At 42.0% G+C, this 22,255-nt stretch overlaps 1 protein-coding gene across 2 annotated transcripts in view; it reads right to left on the reverse strand.

Moving 5' to 3' along the window:
* LOC148524163 (adenosine deaminase-like) overlaps positions 1-5,418 on the reverse strand; it is a 48,894-nt gene extending 43,476 nt beyond the window's left edge. The window contains exon 1 of one of the 2 annotated variants that reach the window (XM_088472217.1): positions 5,349-5,418. In XM_088472217.1, the coding sequence (XP_088328343.1) occupies positions 5,349-5,384 (36 nt within the window). In that variant the 5' untranslated portion in view covers positions 5,385-5,418. The remainder of the gene's footprint in view (positions 1-5,348) is intronic. The other variant, XM_088472218.1, reaches the window with a different exon arrangement.
* Between the last annotated feature and the right edge of the window lie 16,837 nt (positions 5,419-22,255).

Raw genomic sequence — 22,255 nt, forward strand, 5'->3', positions numbered from 1 at the left:
CCCCCATGGGAGACTAGGGTTAGGCTGCGGGGAAGGGGGGGGTTAGGGTTAGGCACTTGGAGGGGAGGTTAGGGTTAGGCACCCCTAAGGGAGGGTTAGGAGGCTAGAAAGTTAGCGATACTTACCTTAATTTACGATCGGGATTTTCACCTTAAATCATACTGATTCCCACTAGACATGGGATGCTCCGTTTCCTCCCGCTATTTGTCAAGATTCCAGACATTGTTGAACCAAGCAAATAAAGTTCAACATACTGAATAATAATAAAGTTTTAGAACAAGTAATCTGGGTAGCAGACTGGCCCAGTAGGGACTGGCAAGCTGAACCAGTTGGTTCGGCCCCTCGCCCAGGGCCCTTGGTGAGTTTCATTCTGGCCATCTAGTTATGGTCCTGACTGGAAAGATGGTGCAGTGTCATTTCATATAGCAGAGGGACCCGCTTGCCAGCACTGCGCACCAGTGAGATAGTATGCTTTGGGTGCACCCTGCGCCCATTATAATTACAAATTCATATTACCTTCAGATATTAATTTTTGTATACATTTTTGTGTGTGAAAGACATAAAATGAGCAAGATAAGTATCTATATCATGCAGCATACTATTTATTACAATTGGAGAAGGTCATTTGACAAGAAATGTGGTGGTACGTGTACAGCCATCTGACCTAGCAATATACAGTACAGTATAAGTTTTTGCTAACTATATCTAACAAATTGGAAATTGACAAAATGGCAGAGTGGTAAAGCTCTTCTTACTGGTGCCAGCCAGTATTACCAGTACGCAATAGAGGGGTCACTCTTAAGCACTTTATATAGGATTGATTAGGGTCGCTATGATTGGCAAGAGTGCTGCAGTTACCGTGCTCTGATCAATTAGCACGACCCCGTTCATTCCTATGGAGAGTGTCCGTGAGTGCCCTCTCAGTTGCGCTAGGGCTCTTGAAGGGAACAGTTGCCTCAGTTTGTTGTTTTGCCAAGATCGTGGATGCTACATAGATCAAAGAGGACTCGGTGAACAGTTTAGGGCTTCTTGTCATTATGAGGGACTTTATGCCGAGTGACCCACTGCTATAGTGTCACTAGCCCTGGCTGGTTCAGTCTAATGCTGGTAGTGAAAAATAGGATGGACCCAACACCATTTTGCAGGAAGCACCACAAAGTTTTTTTTTTGTAATTATTTTAACATTTCTATACATATTAGCCTGCACAGATCATATTAACCTGTGCAGTGCTGTCTTAAAACTTGCCTTTATTTGAGTGGATTTGAAATTGATCAGTGAGTAAATCTGGGGTTTCTATTCTTATAAAGGAAAAATACATTAATAGTCATTCGATGTTCTGTTCTATTCTAAAGTGTGGTTTTGCTGTGGTTATGTGGAGGGTTTCAGCTAAGTAACTCTGCAGGATGCAGTCCTGGCCATAAACCGCCACAAAACCGCCGGGATTTCAAACCCAACGCTTACGAATTACACAGGTTCTGTGGCTTATAAAAACCAGGTGAAATGCAGGCTTGAAGTCAGCCAGCAACAGAGCCTTTTTAATCCATGAGTGTCCCGGTTGAAAAGGATAGTGTGATAAGCCTACTACAAGCAGTGTTGTTGTTTTTGTTTGTTTTGTGTTGCTGGTACACTTAGCGGTATGCAGCACTGTACTCCCTTTTTTTTGGTCCAATTTTTACTTCTTATATTTCCAGAAAGAGGAAGAAATATGTGAAATAATTATAATTATTAACTAGGTAAGTACCAGCACATTTTCTTATCGGTTCCTCCTTTTTTATATAAAAATAGCACTGGTATGTAGATGTCCACTTCTGCTATCACTAATAGTTTCATTATTATACAGATATTTATCAAGTCAGTGAATCAGGTCCAGTTTACTGATGGAACCAGGAACAAGTCTGTTCCTTACTCCCTCGCTAACCCCCAGGCTATTACTGAGCCATGTCTTCTAAATGTCCACTAAGAGACAGATGTTGCATACAGTATATTGGGGTAAATGTACTAAAGTAAAATTTTGAAGTCTATCTTAACATTGACTGAAACTGACAGACATCGATGTCGTGTTTCAACTTTCAGTGTCTAAATTGCAGATTTACTAACAGTTGGTTTTGGAATCGATGTGAAATTCAACGTCAATGTCAGTCAGATTTTGCAGGTGTAAATGCTGTCGGTTTTGATCTTTCAGTTCAAAGCCAACTGCAAATAAAACCTAAAACAAAGACAAACCCGTCCAAAAAAGAAGCATTGCACAGATAACTATGATCTGTGCAGGCTTCATAGGGGGAGTTGTACTAAGCTCTGGAAAGTGATAAACTAGAGAGTGATAAATGACCAGCCACTCATATCCTAACTGTCATGTTACAGGCTGTGATAGAAAAATTACAGTTAAGAGCTGAATGCTTGGTAGTTTATCACTGTCCAATTTATCACTTTCCAGAGCTTAGGACATCTGCCCCTTAGGGTTAAAACATAACCAGCCATGGACCTTTCAGCCTGTTCTGGTCATGGAATATCTGTGGGAAAACCGGCGTGGGGTTCCCCCAATTTTCCATTGACCAGCACCAGGCTGAACCAACTGAGGTGTTAATGCCATAAGCAGAGGGATACACAGCTTGGTGTCCCCGTGCCATCACATTAAACATCCCCAAACAGGTCAGCCCAGGGCTGGAAGTCCTTGGAAAGTGGAAACCCCAAAAATAATTGGGGTCCCTCTTCCAAAGATCTACCAATGGCTCTTCCCGGCATGCGGGGACCGGCTTGTTGGGACCTGAAGTTTCACTGTACAGAACAATAATAAATCTATCTTTTACATATTACCCCCGCATCCACCTCCACCAGGGATGCAGGGAAAAACCCTGCGCTTTTAGCCCAGGGTTGGTAGATGCTCCAGAGGGGGGACCACAATTTATTTTTGGGGCCCCCACATTCTGAGGATTTTTAGCCCTGTGCTGACCAGTTTGGGACCCCAGGCTGTGTGTCTTTCTGCTATGGCACTGCTGGTTCAGCTCGGTACTGGTTAATGATCTGGGCTGTTTTTTTTTTTTTTAACTATTTGAGGAAGCCTGCACAGATCGTAGTAATCTGTGCAGTCCTTCTCCCAATCTCACCTGCCTCAGGCAGGTCTGTTGTTTGGGTGGTTTGTCTGTCAGTATTGTGGTGGATTTTTGTTTGATTATAAAAACGACCGTTAGTAAATCTTGCAATTCTATAGTCGTAAAAAAATAGTCAATGTTGCACCAATGTTCGAGTTTGGTCGAAAGTCGGTTTTTGATCTTGATTTTTAGTCGGTTTTGGCTTTAGTAAATCTCAGACTCAAAATCAGCATAAAATCGATAAAAAAAAAGTGAATCGATCAAAATCAATCTTATGTAAATTTACCTTAATGTACTGTATGTTAATATCCATATAACTCAATCAAGGGCAGTTTTAAAAGAGTCACACTGGACAATGATTTGGAGCTATGAATAAAACTATAGACAACTGATTTTTTACTGGGCACAACATACATGGATTGGCATCTCCACTACTACTTTGCCTATTATTCATCATTACCATAATTGTGCAACTTACTGGGCATTAAAATGCCATGATTGTCATCTTGTCATCAGTACTGCTAAGAGTGTTACTATGTCATTACCACTGTTGTTCATATAAATGACCATTATTACAATTATGCATCTTATACTGGGCAGTAAAACAAATAATGGGAATTTTGATATCACTAATACTGCTTATAACAGGACATTACTGCTGCTAGGAATCTTTACTGGGCCTTATTACTACTGCATGGTATCTACCTGAACATGATCACTAGCATAGTAGGTCTTCCTGGGCATTATCAATTCAGTATTTGGTTTTATTCAGTATTGCCAGGATATGTGCAGGCAGATTTCTTTTCTGGTTTTGTTTTAATATTCTGTGGGAGAGATTTTGGTAATTTCTACCGATTTACAAAAGAGCAGGCTTGTCACATAAATAAAATAGAGATCATTGTATAATACCGGGGGGCATCAATAATATGCATTATTATTAATAACTATAAGATGTGGACCCTGTTCTGGAGACCAACGCATACACCACAGTCACAACAATTGGGAGTTTGGAACTGAAATGGGGGCATGTGTTTGGCATGCTAGGAACACGACTGTGACATAGGAGGCAAGGGTATGCCTTCCAGGTTGGAATATTAAGAAGAAATAAAACATTTTATTCCCGTACACATTGAAGGCACTGTGACAGGAGGATACTTAAACCCTCCCAATTACTTGCCATTGTATATTGTAAAGCGACATGCAAGTAGTATGTTATAGAGAAGAAAATACTATTTTAGAACGTTTTAAGAGCAAATAAATCTCACTCCAACACGTTTGAGCCTTCCATGTAACAATTGTGGAGTTGTGTTTGGAATATACAGATGTGAGACAAGTGACCTTACATTGCACACAGCATACGGGAAGAGGGTAAAAGCCGGAAACATAGTAAATGCATTGAAAAAGCCGGAAATCCATAGTAAGTGTATTAGAAAAGCTGGAAATCATAGTAAATGCATTGAAAAAGCCGGAAATCCATAGTAAGTGTATTAGAAAAGCCGGAAATCATATTACATGTATTAGAAAAGCCGGAAATCCATAGTAAGTGTATTAGAAAAGCCGGAAATCATATTACATGTATTAGAAAAGCCGGAAATCCATAGTAAGTGTAATAGAAAAGCCGGAAATCATATTACATGTATTAGAAAAGCCGGAAATCCATGCATTTACTATGTTTCCAGCTGTTTCAATATACTTAATATGGATTTCTGGCTTTTTCATTACATTTACTATGATTTCCGGCTTTTCCAATACACTTAATATGATTTCCGGCTTTTCCAATACACTTAATACAGTATGATTTCCAGCTTTTTCAATACACTTAATATGATTTCCGGCTTTTCCAATACAATTAATATGATTTCCACCCTTTTCAGTACACTTAATACAGTATGATTTTCGGCTTTTTCAATACACTTACTATGATTTCTGGCTTTTTCAATGCAGTTACTATGTTTCCGGCTTTTACCCACACCCCAGCATACGCTTTATACTGAGTTGGTTTATGTGGCAACCCGAAGGCTGTCACAAAATTTGCTTTCTTTCCATGGGTTAAAACTGTGCTGCTTGCTGGCTGCTCATGTTAGCACATAGACACAGCATTTACATTGTGTAGAATAACAGGCTGCCTGCAGCATATCTGTTTGTTATCTGACACCATTTCATACAAGAGAAAGGTCTCAAGAGTTTAACAGATGACAGCTGAACCTCATCCACACACTGTGCATTATTATTGCTCGATAGTATAATTTACTGCTTACCTTGGGCTTGTTAAAGACACTGAATGAGCTCTCCATTCTCTCTTGCTTATGTTGCTGGTTGTGAGTTTCTGCTTTGGTTATATGACTCTATAGGATAGACCTTGCCCAGTGGGTGTTGCCACATCCTGTTTAGAAACCAGAGATAAGTGGACGATGGCCAAAGCTGGGACTAGCTGGAAGATACAGAAAACCTCTCTTTCTTTCCTTCTTTTTTTTTTTAAATGAAAGTTATAGATGCAGCTAAAAGTTGCTCAGCTCACTTCCCTTCCTTGTGTACATCCTACTACATGTGGTATGTTAGGGTGACATGAGTCAGGTCGACATGAGAAGGTTGACATGGTTGAAATGTCAACATGCAGCATGTAGCATGTCAACATGCTTAGCATATCAATAGTGACATGTCAACATTCATCATATCTACAAGGATGTCATGTCAACCTAACATCCCTGGTGGCCCAGCGGTCACTTACCTGGTCCTGGTGCCTCCTTCCGAGTCCAGGCTGTCATGCGAGCAACAGTTCCAATGCAAACAGGTGACCTCAGCAGTGTTCTGGCAAGTATTTTCCACTATTCCTAACTCTAATCCCTAACTCTATCCCTCTCCCCAGTGCCTTTTTTATATTTTACTTTTTAAAATACTCTATTTTTTATTTATTAATTGCTTTTATATTAGTAGAATAGACAGCTCATATCTGGACTTTTAGTTACATGTTACATGTATGGAACAGCTAACTCACACTATACAAACATAAAACTTCCAACCCTTACTGGTGCATTCTGAAATGTGCCCCTCCCCAACCCTTTCCAAGGAGACACAAACAGGGTACATAGAATTAGTGCTACAGACTGTCCCACACGGTCCAAAGTCTTGAAGAATCTACTATGTCACAAACAGTAGCGAGGTGACTCCTATTCAGAGCCTCCTTAAAGCAGGGGCATAGCTAGGAAGAGGCTGGGGGTGCATGTGCCCAGGGTTATTGGCAGATCCTGTGATCATAATAAGTGTCAGCTGTGTACGATGGAGGTTAGTCCACGCAGTAGATAACTTAACCTGGGATTGCTTTATTAACCGTCAGAAAGTAGATGCAGAGTAACACAGGGTTAAACAGTATGCAGTAGGTACAGGATGCAGTATCTACAGGTGCAGCCAGGAACATATGGGGTTAATGCTGGATGATATGGTACAGCTATATGCACAATAGTGGCAGCAGGATATATAATATATAATCTTCACTATGGACACTGGAGAGGATGAGCAGAGAACCACATGCGTGCAGTAGCGTACTTAGCTAGGCTGGAGGTCTTAGGACCTGATTCAGACCCGCTCACTAGATGCGGCCGCTCGCTCCCAGCATATGGAAATTCAGCTAAGTGACGTCAAGCCAGCTGCTCGCACGGCAAGGCATAAGCACGCCCACTATGTCTTGGCGAGCAATCAATTTGTGTTTACAGATGCCCACCAGCCCGTCTTTAGCCGCCCACTAGCGTATGTCATCTCCTGGAAGTATATACAATCATCAGTACATCGGGATCCATCGGATCTAAGCGCAGCGCTTGCGGTTGACTGTACCCTACCGCAAGTACTGCAAGCACTTCAGTGTATTTTTCAACCAGGTGACGTGTACTATGACACTGCCTGTTAATTATGCATGCCCCAGAAACGGCGTGAAAACACTCTGGCACGTCTGCATCCGCAACTCCACTCCCCCGTTACTACTGGCCTGCCCCTGTTAACACCCACAAACGGCCTCTCCTGTCACTCACTCCACTGGGCTGTCTTTGCAGGGTGAGCGAGCACATTCCAATCACTCGTACTAGTTTGCGCACGCGCACTGCGAACTATACGCATGCGCACATTAGCAAACATTGTCTGCAGCGAGCGGCCGCTTGCTAGCGAGCAGGTCTGAATCAGGCCCTTAGTAAACAGGAGACAGCGAACTGAGCACTCTCCTTCAACACCCTCCCTCAAAGTTGTCCCTGGTTACATGACAGTAAAAAAACTAAACACATTTTTGATGTCTCATCTGTAACCAAAAACACAGGGTGATATATAAAACAAAACATAGCATAACACATCAACATTTCAAGCAGTTTTGTAGAAAGGCATTTAGTACATGAGACATCAGACTTTTGGTTAACATATCTGCAAGGTTTTCCTCACTAGTCACATGAATCACTCTGACTACGGTGCTATCTATAGTACCAACTCTCTAACGAATGGTGTCTTATGGCAAAATGCTTAGATCTACCACGGTGTTTGGTGCTAGAAGATAAATTAATTGCACGTTTGTTGTCACATGCAATGTTGATAGTGTCATTTAAAGTTTAATTTTAGAAGACCTAACTCACACAAAGTCTACTTCAGCGATAACGCTTGATAGTGTATAAGGCAATGTTAGGTTGGTTCCTGCTTGCCCAGCTGACGGCTGCATCTGCCAAAGCAAATGGGTATCCAATGTTAAATTCGTCAATAAACCTTTTAATATATTCCTTCCTATAAACCTCTAAGATTCACCTGCCTAGAACCTCTAAGACAAAGCCCTGCCTAAAACCTCTAAACAGAACGCTAATTGCGTACGCAGTTTAACCGCAAATAAAGACAGGAGTGGAATCTGTGTTTCCAATGCACAAGTATTATTCAGGTAAGAGTACAGTCAGTTACACGCAATCTATACATACACAAGTTAGGCGTAAAGGGAAATAATACAGACCCAAGTACGGTTATACATACGCTGCGCCTCTGGACCCAGAGATAGACTTCTAACTAGATATCCTCAGTTCACCCAAAATTCAGCATGAACTGGCAAACCAGTGTTCGGACACATGTATTTATTCCCCCCCAGACTGAAACAGGACAAAGGGGGAACTTCCAGCTGATCTCATTGGTTCCCAGAGGAGAAGCATATGTAACGACACATTTAACAGGTTGTTTCAAATAGACTTTCCCTGCCTCTAACAGCCGGAGTCTTTCTGGTAACGCCTCATGTAACATTCCATCAACTAAACATTTTGTTGCTTGTAAGTTCTGCGATCCGTAACTTGAGTTTGCATGATGCGATCTCTCCACCGATAACACCGGGATTCTGTAAAAAGCGTACGCATCAGAATGAAACCAAACACACCTTGCTTATCATGTATAATACCTTAGATATCAAAAACCTCTATTTCTTAGCATTTAAACTAACTTAACCAACTTGAATCATACAATTTGATGCTAATGGAACCTTGTGTGCGAATATGTAGTGTGTGAGTATTCGGGGTTTGATATAAGGACGCTAGTTATTAATGGGTGAGATTTAAGTGCATAATTTTTCATACACAAAGTGAACATCCAGCAGTGTGGATGGCTGAGGGTTGTAGTTCTACATGCCCTCTGTCAGCAGGCCCCCACCTGTTGTGTGTTCAAAGGAAAACAAAACCTCTTTTGTTCTCACAGACTCTTGTGTGAAGTGCAAATGTATTACCACCTCAAGCTGTGGAATCTGGGGCCATCTGTCTAGGATTCAGACAAATCCAATTGTGTAGATATTATATTACAATTGCCACAACTATACTTTATCTGCATCCAGGGATTCCCAATTTGTATGTAAAAATACCCCTGGTGTCTTCTTATTTACTTTTACTCACAAAGCTTGTTTTTCCAGTTGCCCTTGGTAGGTTAACAAAAACATTGCCATCTGTTCTTAGCTCCTGAGTTATAACTTGAATTGACGCTGACCACAAAAATGGTGTCTTGCGATCTCATTTCCAAAATGGAGTCTTGCGGCCATTCGCAAGATGGCGTCGCCGCGATTAAATTTTAAACTGTACTTGTCTCAGCCAATTATTCAGCTTCGACAGTCCACCCTTTGATAGCAAACAACATGCTATCACAATCTGCTATAAAAATTTATTTTGGGCTTACATTCACATATTATTTAGTGTTATCATGGGATGGCACAAGGTGGTTCTTAATCCATCAACAATGTGTCTCTAGGCGGGGGCATAAAACTACAATTATACGCACACCGCGGATCATGGGAGATCATGTGACAGATGTGGGGATGCACCAGTCTTATAACAGTAGTTTTGAAGGGGAATTTGAGACTTTACATTGTCTGGGTGTTCTATAAATAACATTTCAATAATATCTTCTATGCATGTCTAAATATTATACATTTAAATGATGGTACTTCCTAGCTCAGGGTTGTAGTGCAGTTCTGTATCTACCTCGGTATACATATTATCATTTCTGACCACCATCATAGTTTCATCCCTTCGTTTCACTCTGTTTTCACATATTCCACACTTCAACACAATAGGAACACACCGGACGCATATGCCAATTACTATGATGACAATCAGTATAAGGATCAAGAATTTGCCTACGCTGGCGACCACTTCCTGGACCCACTCTCCTAGACCCGAGAACCATTTCACTGGGTTCAGCCATGACACCCATCCTTCTATCTTTTCCCCTGCTTCAGCCACTGATGCATTATGGTTCTTACGAAATTCCCACTTTAGCTGCAGAATCTCATCCATCTTCTGGTCTATCACCTCCTTAGGGTCGCTGGTATCATTGGTGACATAAGTGCAACACTTTACTCCAAATTGGGTGGCTAACGTTACGCAATACCCTCCAGTAACAGCAGTTAAATAATTCAACACTAGCCTGTGTTGCACTAGTTCTTTCTTGTACGCTTGCAATTCTCTCCCTGTGTACCTGAATGTGTCATCGTACATCTCGGTGATATTATCTATTAATTTAGCAAGTTCCTGGATATATCTAAAATTTAATGTACCCCTAGCAATTCTGGTGGGATCCAGGGCGACTAAAACTTGGAAGCCAGTTGTCTCACTGATTAACTGAGCGGCTTTATGCATATCACCAGGTATCATATTTCTCTTGCCTCTGTGTTCATATTGTGTGTGAAGATATGGTGACGGTGTGTTTTTATGTATTCCCAACATTTCAACATGTGTGAGGGTCATAACTTCTGGGACAATTCTCCCCAGATAACACAAACCTTCGGAACTCGGGGAGAGCCATTTATACGCTTTTCTTCCACATATAAGATATACAGTATCAGGAAGAATATAAGGAATGGTATGCATCATTATCATTAAACACATTTCTCTTGCAAACAATCCTATCTCAGGCTCTTCCATCTGGTATATGCAAGTATCTGGTTGTATTATTTTAGCACAATAACCATCTGGTACTTTACCAATCATTTCTTTGGTGGAACTCAATGTATACCAGTACCTAAAATATTTCCCACTTGATTTAATTGAGCATAGCAGATCATAGTTTATGGACTCATTATCAGCTCTTTGTGAGAAGGTCATCGTCTGATTATTCCCCGTCACTTCCCAACCTCCGGGTTTATTGGGGTTGGTTATATTTAAACACAAAAGTGATTTATCTACTTGAAATTGATAGAGTTTGAAATGAGGCGGTTTGGATGAGAGGAATTTTCCATCCAATGTTTTCCCCTTTTGTAATTCTAAAATTTCCGTGATATTCAGCGGAAGTGGCACCAACCCTACATTATGCTGTCCCTGTGGCACATGTGAACACACCCAGCAATCGGTTTGATTTAACACTTTGCCTACCATGCTGTGATAATCCTCTAAAGGATACCCTCCCCAGTACGGGTTATATTTAGGTTGGCACCGTTGAATACAGTTCTCATCAACTAGGGACCCACAAAACTCACAAATACAGGAATCTTCAGACGATAACCCTTCCCACCTTCCCCGAGTATCCGGAATGACAGCTCTCTTAACAATAACAGTACTAAGATTGGTCAGACACTCCCCTGATTGGCATTGCACTCCTTTCTCCGCTCCATCAGCACTGCCATCAGCTCCTGTTTCCTCAATAGGTCCCCCATCACAGACACTGGGTATTCCTGAACTGACCAGGATGGTGAACACTCTAAAAGAGAATATGAAAATGAACACAGCAGGCCCGTCCATTGTCACAACAAGACCTGCAAATTTCTCTCAGTTCAGGTATCTCACTACAACCTTTTCAATCCTCCCGGAACAAGCTCGCGAGTGACAGATCCACACTATCAGCTTTGTCTCCGACCTGTTTCTCCACCGGTTGTTTGACCTTTTTACAGTGAGTGGAATGGACCCAGGTATCTCTCTCGGCCACCTTCAAAGATGTAGTACTCAAAAAAAATATGGTAGTTACTCAATCAGCTTAATATACTACAGGTGCTTGTAAAGGGCGGGGTTTACACTGAACACAGAAAAAGGAAAATTGCCCTCCAGCACACTGCAGATAAATCAAAAATACTTGAATCCTACATGATAATAGAAATTCAGAGGTATTGGTTTACATACATTTGCAAATATATGAATAAGCGCTGGGCCAAACGTCAAGGCTCCTCTATACCAGCGTCCCTAAAATTAAGGGGTTCACGTCCGAGAAGCAAGGCACCAAAAAATTCCAGCCAAGGACCACCCCCAGGGCATCACACGAAAAGGGGAAAAAAAGGTGATAGTGAAGTGTTAAAGGATAGGTGTGTAAAGATAAATCAATAAGTGTTAATGAGATGTAAAAGAATTAAAATGACATAAATAATACACAAACGCATAGAAAAAAGTGAAAAAATATTCTATGTGAATTAAGTGGTGATGCCATGAGCAAGGTCCAGCCAGAGCAATCCCGGGGGCCCCACTCCCAAATGCTCACCCCAAAATAATTATTGCTACATAATAGTAGCACCCACTCTGGGTCATATAATAACAAATTGATGTACTGCATGATAACAGTACATGTATGAGCTGAGAGCTAACTTACCTTGGAGGTACCCCAAAAAACCTCCACATGGCACTATAAGGATCAGCACCTCCTCCTAATGCTGCCTCCTTTCATGCCTCCAAACTGCAAGCAAAAAATATGGTGACGGTGTGTTTTTATGTATTCCCAACATTTCAACATGTGTGAGGGTCATAACTTCTGAGACAATTCTCCCCAGATAACACAAACCTTCGGAACTCGGGGAGAGCCATTTATACGCTTTTCTTCCACATATAAGATATACATTATCAGGAAGAATATAAGGAATGGTATGCATCATTATCATTAAACACATTTCTCTTGCAAACAATCCTATCTCAGGCTCTTCCATCTGGTATATGCAAGTTTCTGGTTATATTATTTTAGCACAATAACCATCTGGTACTTTACCAATCATTTCTTTGGTGGAACTCAATGTATACCAGTACCTAAAATATTTCCCACTTGATTTAATTGAGCGTAGCAGATCATAGTTTATGGACTCATTATCAGCTCTTTGTGAGAAGGTCATCGTCTGATTATTCCCCGTCACTTCCCAACCTCAGGGTTTATTGGGGTTGGTTATATTTAAACACAAAAGTGATTTATCTACTTGAAATTGATAGAGTTTGAAATGAGGCAGTTTGGATGAGAGGAATTTTCCATCCAATGTTTTCCCCTTTTGTAATTCTAAAATTTCCGTGATATTCAGCGGAAATGGCACCAACCCTACATTATGCTGTCCCTGTGGCACATGTGAACACACCCAGCAATCGGTTTGATTTAACACTTTACCTACCATGCTGTGATAATCCTCTAAACGATACCCTCCCCAGTACGGGTTATATTTAGGTTGGCACCGTTGAATACAGTTCTCATCAACTAGGGACCCACAAAACTCACAAATACAGGAATCTTCAGACGATAACCCTTCACACCTTCCCCGAGTATCCGGAATGACAGCTCTCTTAACAATAACAGTACTAAGATTGGTCAGACACTCCCCTGATTGGCATTGCACTCCTCCTTTCTCCGCTCCATCAGCACTGCCATCAGCTCCTGTTTCCTCAATAGGTCCCCCATCACAGACACTGGGTATTCCCGAACTGACCAGGATGGTGAACACTCTAAAAGAGAATATGAAAATGAACACAGCAGGCCCATCCATTGTCACAACAAGACCTGCAAATTTCTCTCAGTTCAGGTATCTCACTACAACCTTTTCAATCCTCCCGGAACAAGCTCGCGAGTGACAGATCCACACTATCAACTTTGTCTCCGACCTGTTTCTCCACCGGTTGATTGACCTTTTTACAGTGAGTGGAATGGACCCAGGTATCTCTCTCGGCTCGTCAGCAGCACCTGGTACGGACCTTCCCACCGATCAGTCAAACAACCTGAACGTAAGAAATTTCGGATCATTACATATTCTCCTGGTTCAACATCATGGCAGTTCATTTCAGGCATATCATGGGACAACAATTTCAGTTTCTGCTGCTGTTGCTTTAACTGCTTACTCATTGATATAAGATACTTCACAGTTACCTCGTTGTTACCCTTTAGATCTTCCTGTGGACTTATAATCAAATGAGGTTGTCTACCAAACAATATTTCAAATGGGGACAGATTCAGAGGAAATCTAGGAGTGGTCCTTATACTATGTAGGACCAAAGGTAAAACTTCTGGCCATCCTAGTTCAGTCTCCGCCATGATTTTACTTAGCTTATTTTTAATAGTCCCGTTCATCCTCTCTACCTTGGCACTGGCTTGCGGTCGGTAGGGAGTGTGAAGTCGGCTATTAATACCCTTCAGCTTACACATATTTTGGAAAACATCACCTGTGAAATGGGTACCCCTATCACTTTCGAAGATTCTAGGGATACCGTACCTGCATACAAATTCCTGAACTATTTTCTTGGCAGTAAACGCAGCAGTATTAGTGGTTGCTGGGTAGGCCTCAACCCAGTTAGAGAATACGTCTGTGCACACTAATACATACTTAAGGTTCCTGCAGGGTGGTAATTGGATGAAATCAATTTGTACCACCTGGAAAGGTCCATCAGTCGGTGGAATGTGGGACGGTTCGGTAGGGATCGCTTTCCCTATGTTCTTTCTCAAGCAGGTCAGACAGGACATTGCTATCTTCTCTGCTTGTGAAGAAAACCCTGGTGCGCACCAGTATGCCCTCACCAACTTGCACATGCCCTGTTTACCCAGATGAGTCAGACCGTGTGCTGCTTCAGCCAGGCTGGGGTAATATGCCTTGGGGGCTACTGGCTTACCATGTCTGTCCTTCCAGAGCCCGGAGGACTCTTGCCCACACCCCTTGGACTTCCATATGGATTTTTCCTGAATTGAACACAAATTTTGCATCTCAATTAATTTCAGCATATCAATGTTTTGGAATGACATAATTGTTTCAATTGGGAAGGCATTTTTAACCCTGCTGCCCATTTTGCAGCTTCGTCAGCTCTGTTGTTGCCCAGTAACACTGGGTCATCCTCACATGTGTGGGCTTTGCATTTAATTACTGCCACTGCTTTGGGCAGTTGGATTGCTTCTAAGAGATGTTTTATGTGTCGGGAGTGTGCAACTGGTGTGCCTGCTGCTGTCATAAAATTTCTCAGACGCCATAGAGCCCCAAAATCGTGCACCACACCGAACGCGTACCTCGAGTCAGTGTAAATGTTAGCAGATTTGCCTGCTGCCAGTTCACATGCTCTAGTCAGTGCTACTAACTCTGCCACCTGGGCTGAGTGAGGAGGACAGAGAGGTTTAGCTTCCATGATGTCTGTGTCATTTACAACAGCATAACCTGTACATAATTCACCTGTGTCTGTTTGTCTATGACAACTCCCATCCGTATAGAAAGTCACATCCACATTCTCTAAAGGTGTGTCATGTATGTCAGGTCTAGCAGTAAAGGTCTGATTCAGATATGTCATACAATCGTGGGTGTCATCATGTCTGCTGAACTCACCTCCCACCAGCAACTCCTCTCCTTCCACCCTTTGTACATCATGTTGTACATATGGCAGGTATGTTGCTGGATTCAGCGTACTGCAACGTTTAACTGTAATATTTGCAGGAGCGATTAGGGCTATTTCTCATTTGGTGAACCTAGCCGAGGAGACGTGTCTGGTTTGAGCTGAGTTCAACAGAGCAGATACAGCATGGGGAGTGTAGACAATCATATCATGGCCCAATACTATGTCCTCACTTTTACTCACCAATAAAGCGGTAGCTGCTACACTTCTCAAACAGGTGGGGAGTGATCTTGCTACCGTGTCCAGTTGGGCACTGTAGTATGCTACGGGCCTACTGGCATCACCATGTTTTTGTGTAAGGACACCTGCAGCACAACCATCGGCTTTCGTACAATATAAATCAAAAGGTTTTTCATAATCGGGTATTCCCAATGCAGGAGCTTTTGTCAGGCTATCCTTAAGATTAAGAAATGCCTGTTCTGATTCTTCAGTGTGTGTGACGCGATCGGGCTTTGAGGAAGAGACTAGTTCCTGTAAAGGCAAGGCCAAAATAGAAAAACCTGGGATCCACATTCGGCAATATCCACACATTCCCAGGAAGGTATGAATTTGCTGTTGATTCTGCGGCAGTGTCATGTTTTGTATGGCCTGGATTCTATCATTTGTGAGATGTCGTAACCCCTGGGTTAGGCAATGTCCCAAATATTTTACTCTGGGCTGGCACGGCTGTAACTTGTCCTTAGCCACTTTGTGTCCTGTTTGCGAGAGATGAAGTAACAAAAGTTTAGTATCATTCACACATGACATAAATGAGTCAGAACATAGCAATAAATCGTCCACATATTGAATTAGAACTGATCCATTGGCAGGTTGAAAAGCTTGTAAACAGTCATGCAATGCCTGGGAGAAAATACTGGGGCTGTCTATGAAACCTTGGGGCAATCGTGTCCATGTATATTGCACACCTCTGTATGTAAATGCGAATATGTACTGACAGTCAGGGTGGAGAGGCACAGAGAAGAAAGCAGAACAGAGGTCAATGACAGTGAAATGGGTTGCATTTGGTGGGCTCTGCATCAGGATGACAGCTGGATTTGGCACTACAGGGAATTGGCTCTCTACTACCTTATTAACACCTCTAAGGTCTTGCACCAGCCTATAACCCCTCCCACCACTCTTCTTTACTGGAAAAATGGGACTGTTGGCTACACTAGCTGTACGAACTAAAATTCCCTGTTGCAATAATCGCTCGATTATTGGAAACACCCCTAGTTCTACTTCCTGTTTTAGTTGGTACTGGGGAATTTTTGGAGCTTGCCTACCGCTTTTTAAGTGTATCATTACCGGGCTTACGTTTGCCATTAATCCAGTGTCCTGTACATCTTTTGTCCAAAGGGAATCTGGAATTTGGGACAACATTTCATCTACTTGTGATGGATTTTCTTTTAAAACTGTAGAGTGGTACATTATCGTTTGTGGGGTGTCTAACATATCCCGCAGCTCGTATAACATTCTCTCTGGGATATCTAAATATACACCATCAGGGGTGCAATATATGACACATCCCATTTTACATAACAAGTCTCTGCCCAGCAGGTTAGTAGGAGCCGCGGCAGCCAGAAGAAAAGAATGTCTGGTATGCAACGGCCCAATACTAACTTCTGCGGGTCTGGTTAAAGGATAACGTTCCACTTTTCCTGTCACACCCATTGTTGGTATTGTCTCGTTGGTCACCTGTAAATTAATGGGAGATTTCATCACTGACTTGGTCGCCCCTGTGTCTACAAGAAAAGGATATTCAGTACCAGCTACATCAACCATCAAGACCGGTTCTTCCCTAGTACTTCCCGTTAACCTGACTATCTGTAGACTACAGGTATGACCTGACCCCTAGCGTTGGCTACCATTCTCCAATAAAGCATTTACGGCTACAATTGGAGCTGGTGCTTGCTGAATATTTGCTGATCTCTGTGCATATCCCTTATGGGGATATCCAGGTTTCCCTTGGTGTGGGGTCCATACTCTTTTTACTGTGCAGTTTCTACTTAAGTGTCCTGTTTGTTTGCAATTAAAACATGTCCGTGATTCAGGTGAAAGCATGTGTTGTTGTGAAGTTTGAGCAGAGGGCAAAGGTGGTGGATATGGGTAAGGATAGGGAGGGTAAGGGTATTGTGGGGGAAAAGTGGGTGGATATCCTGGGACCTGTGGTTGCATTGGGTTAGTGGGATAGAGTTGTGTTTGTTGTTGAGTGGGGTTAGTGAGAGCAACTTGTTCTGGCATGAGTGTGTGTGCAAGTGCAAGCGTGTCTGTTGGCTGTGATGTTACTGTCATTCCCTCCAGAGCTTGTATACTGACAGCCATTAGTTTCTCGCTCTGGGTCTCCCTCTTTTTTGAGATGTTTTTGTCATGTTTTATGGCAGACTCTATGAGGTTATCTATTGTAAGTCCCCGCCAGCCAGGCTGTGAGGTCTGAACCCGAGTTTTTAAATTCTCTTTTAACCCATCCATTAATATCGTGACTATCATTCCCCTGTGGTGAATGCTATCTTTAATCTCTTCTATCCCAGTGTACTGGGTGATAGCCTGCAGAGCCCGGTCGCAATATTCTTCTGCAGTTTCACTCTCTTTTTGTTTGATTGTGAAGTTTTTGTTCCAGTTAACTACTACTGGAAAATATACACCCAATTGAGTCACAATGCGGGAAATGTTACCTTGGTTTACTTGGTCTGTTAAGGGAACGTCGCCATCCAATACACAGTCCGTGATAAATTTTGTCACGTCGGTATTGTGTGGCAGGCAGGCCCTTAACACCACACGCCAATCTTTATTAGTGGGCTCATGAGAACTACCCAAATTTCTCAAAAATCTTTGACATTTGGCTAGTTCCTTTTTGGGATTGGGGAATTCATTTATGATGGAATTCAGTTCTGCTCTTGTCCATGGACAATGCATTACTACTTCCCTTGTGGGCACTACACCGTTTGCATCTGCATTTCCATTCGGAACAGTTATTGTCCGAATGGGATGCAGACCGGCAGCGTTGCTACCTCTGACCTGGTTACCTGGCTGGGGGTTTAATCTGCTGCTGCTACGTATGGTATTAACAACTTCCTCAATGGGTGCCGAGTGTATTAATACTTCCCTTGCTGTTACCGATGGAGATGGCGGCACCACCCGTGATTGTGGTGATGCAGCATCTATCATTTGTACAGCATGGGAAATAGCAGACATTACAATAGGCTCATCTTCTACATCATAAACATTTTCTTTATGGTTACTTAAGAGGGGGTACAAATTACTTGTTACATTTTTATTGGTATTTTTGGTAACTGTACTTGCACCTCCATCCACATAAGGTGGGGGAGGTGAGCGTGTACTGCTGGCAATACTCTCCACGACACTACTTTGCCGCCCGTGCGCGCCAATTTGCGGCTCACCCGTATTGCAACTCAGCGTCACGGATGTATTTTCTGGCAATGCGTTCGCAACGCTAGTTTGCGTCGTTTGCACATTTTTAAGCCAAGCATCCCCTTCATGCTGCCATATTTTTAAACATTCAAAATACTTCATCTTTTTCTCTCGGGATCGCACCATACTGATGTGATCCTGGACATTATCTAACACATTTTTGTCAAAACTACCAATTCTGGGAAACGGTCTAACACTCTTTCTCGTCATATTAAACCATATATCACAATACCTTATTGCATAAGTACCGTACTTAGTATGCATAATACGATGGGCTGATCCAATCGGAGCCTCCATTAGCAGCACATCATTGCTTAACATTTCTACCGTTTGCGTGGCTCCCATTTTGAGACAACTCCTACGCTTTCAATAAAAATTAAAATGGTGAAAGACAATCAAGATACTTTCACTTACCTGTGAACGATTTAAGTCGGCGGCGCCCACACACCTGGATAAGATTTCGTAAGGCCACTTCCACACCTAGATAAGTTTTGAAACAGGCAACTTCCAGACCCGGATAAGCTTTAGTAAGGTAACTTCCAAACCTATGAGAGTTTGTATGTCGGCCACTCTCACGCACCTCTATACAACAAAGACAACATGTACACCTGCTACTGTGTTTAGAACGGTAAACCTGCTTAGGTTAACCCTTGCACCTAGCCCTTAAGGATCATACGGTACCCTTAACTTTAGGGAATAAATTACCCCTACCAACAATACACACACTGTTACACACTTTTTCTCTGCGCAGAAAATAAAGGTTTAACCCAGATATTGGTAGATAGGAAAAAAATGTAAACCTCAATGGCTTTGTTCAAACACGTGGCAGCAGAACCGGAAGTGCGTATACGCTATTGTGCGATCGTCCGCATACATAATTACGCGACTACCACACAAGCGTATAATTACTTTTTTTTTTAACTGCGTACGCAAAAATGCGTTTTAGCTGCGTACGCAAACACTGCAGCACCCCTCTAAACACAGGTTCTATCAACAGAGGAAAAACAAACTTTTTTCCTCTCTTGTCCCTGGATTCTAATCAGCGCTTCCTCTACACAATAACCGGCAGTATGCTCTCAGCAACACTGTGGTAATGAAAGACTAATGCGTCTCCCAAAAGGCGCCTCCACCCTTTTGCTGAGAGAGGACTGACCGAGTGTTATCGTGTATCAGATAGTGTGATAAACCGATGAGCCCCCACTGTTAAATTCGTCAATAAACCTTTTAATATATTCCTTCCTATAAACCTCTAAGATTCACCTGCCTAGAACCTCTAAGACAAAACCCTGCCTAAAACCTCTAAACAGAACGCTAATTGCGTACGCAGTTTAACCGCAATTATAGACAGGAGTGGAATCTGTTTCCAACGCACAAGTATTATTCAGGTAAAAGTACAGTCAGTTACACGCAATCTATACATACACAAGTTAGGCGTAAAAGGAAATAATACAGACCCAAGTACGGTTATACATACGCTGCGCCTCTGGACCCAGAGATAGACTTCTGACTAGATATCCTCAGTTCACCCAAAATTCAGCATGAACTGGCAAACCAGTGTTCGGACACATGTATTTATTCCCCCCCAGACTGAAACAGGACAAAGGGGGAACTTCCTGCTGATCTCATTGGTTCCCAGAGGAGAAGTATATGTAATGACACATTTAACAGGTTGTTTCAAATAGACTTTTCCTGCCTCTAACAGCCGGAGTCTTTCTGGTAACGCCTCATGTAACATTCCATCAACTAAACATTTTGTTGCTTGTAAGTTCTGCGATCCATAACTTGAGTTTGCATGATGCGATCTCTCCACCGATAACACCGGGATTCTGTAAAAAGCATACGCATCAGAACGAAACCAAACACTCCTTGCTTATCATGTATAATACCTTAGATATCAAAAACCTCTATTTCTTATCATTTAAACTAACTTAACCAACTTGAATCATACAATTTGATGCTAATGGAACCTTGTGTGCGAATATGTAGTGTGTGAGTATTCGGGGTTTGATATAAGGACGCTAGTTATTAATGGGTGAGATTTAAGTGCATAATTTCTCATACACGAAGTGAACATCCAGCAGTGTGGATGGCTGAGGGTTGTAGTTCTACATGCCCTCTGTCAGCAGTCTCCCACCTGTTGTGTGTTCAAAGGAAAACAAAACCTCTTTTGTTCTCACAGACTCTTGTGTGAAGTGCAAATGTATTACCACCTCAAGCTGTGGAATCTGGGGCCATCCTGTCTAGGATTCAGACAAATCCAATTGTGTAGATATTATATTACAATTGCCACAACTATACTTTATCTGCATCCAGGGATTCCCAATTTGTATGTAAAAATACCAATTGTCTCTTCTTATTTACTTTTACTCACAAAGCTTGTTTTTCCAGTTGCCCTTGGTAGGTTAACAAAAACATTGCCATCTGTTCTTAGCTCCTGAGTTATAACTTGAATTGACGCTGACCACAAAAATGGTGTCTTGCAATCTCATTTCCAAAATGGAGTCTTGCGGCCATTCGCAAGATGGCGTCGCTGCGATTAAATTTTAAACTGAACTTGTATCAGCCAATTATTCAGCTTCGACACCAATGTAGAAACACCTGTTTTCTACATCTTTTCCCCAAACGGCATCACAGAATTATTGTAACTCCAAATTTCCAGTTTTCCCAAATTTTAGCTTTAAGGAACTTGTATCTTTTAAGTAACTGAGGATGCATATAATGGCTGTCCAGTGTTCTTTACCAGAGTTGGTTACAAATTGGCTTTCAGAGTCGTGTGCCAATGCTTGCATACATTAAAGTTACAATGGCACCTTGGTAGGGAACTTTCCTCATTTCCTTTATCTCTGCCTTTGTTGTTGAACTCATAGCCTTTAAGATTGTCAATTGGTGTGCTGATTGGTTTGGCATCTGTCATTCCAAACTATTTGAGCACTGCCTCAATGTAACCTTGTTGTTCTAATTTAACATTCTCATCACTCAGTTTTTGTATAATCATCAGACTCAGCAATTAGTGTGCTGGGCCAATGTCTTTGAATCTGAACTTACACTTAGCAATGACTTGACGTTGGCTATCTGACTTTCTTGACCTGCAAGCAGTAGATTATCTACATCACAGGTTCTCAAACTCAGCCCTCAGAGCCCCAAACAGTACCTGTTTTCCAGGTCTCCTCACAGAATTACAAGTGAAATAATTAGAATTCCACCCTTTTTATGCTTCAGTGACTGGAAGAACAGCAACAAGCTACAAACACTGCTAGTCTGAGTCAGGTGATACTCTTAAGTAAACTACTGGAAAAGCAGCTAGAGAAACTGAAGGAGGCGCTGAAACAAAGCAATTTTTCTAAGTATGTTGGACTTTTATTCACTTTACCAGGACCAAATAGTTTTCAACATCTTGCAATTGGATCACTACATTTTGGCAACCATGCTTGATCCTAGGTTTAAGTCGTTTGTAATGTCTTTCCTTCTAACTGACACAGATCTTAAGAGATGCAAAAAGCTCCTTGCGAGCAAGTTGTCAGCTCAGGTGACACATAACATGACAATGTCTCCTGCTTCAGTTTCTCCTGCAAATGCTGAGGCCAGGAAAATATTGGCCTTTTCTAAGAGATGAGGATGAATCAACTCAGCGCACCAGAGTGAAACACCATTATGACATCTGGTCAGGCTTAAAA

Source organism: Taudactylus pleione, unplaced genomic scaffold (genome assembly GCF_031769625.1).
Source record: "Taudactylus pleione unplaced genomic scaffold, aTauple2 ptg000121l, whole genome shotgun sequence".
Taxonomy (NCBI): Eukaryota; Metazoa; Chordata; class Amphibia; order Anura; family Myobatrachidae; genus Taudactylus; species Taudactylus pleione.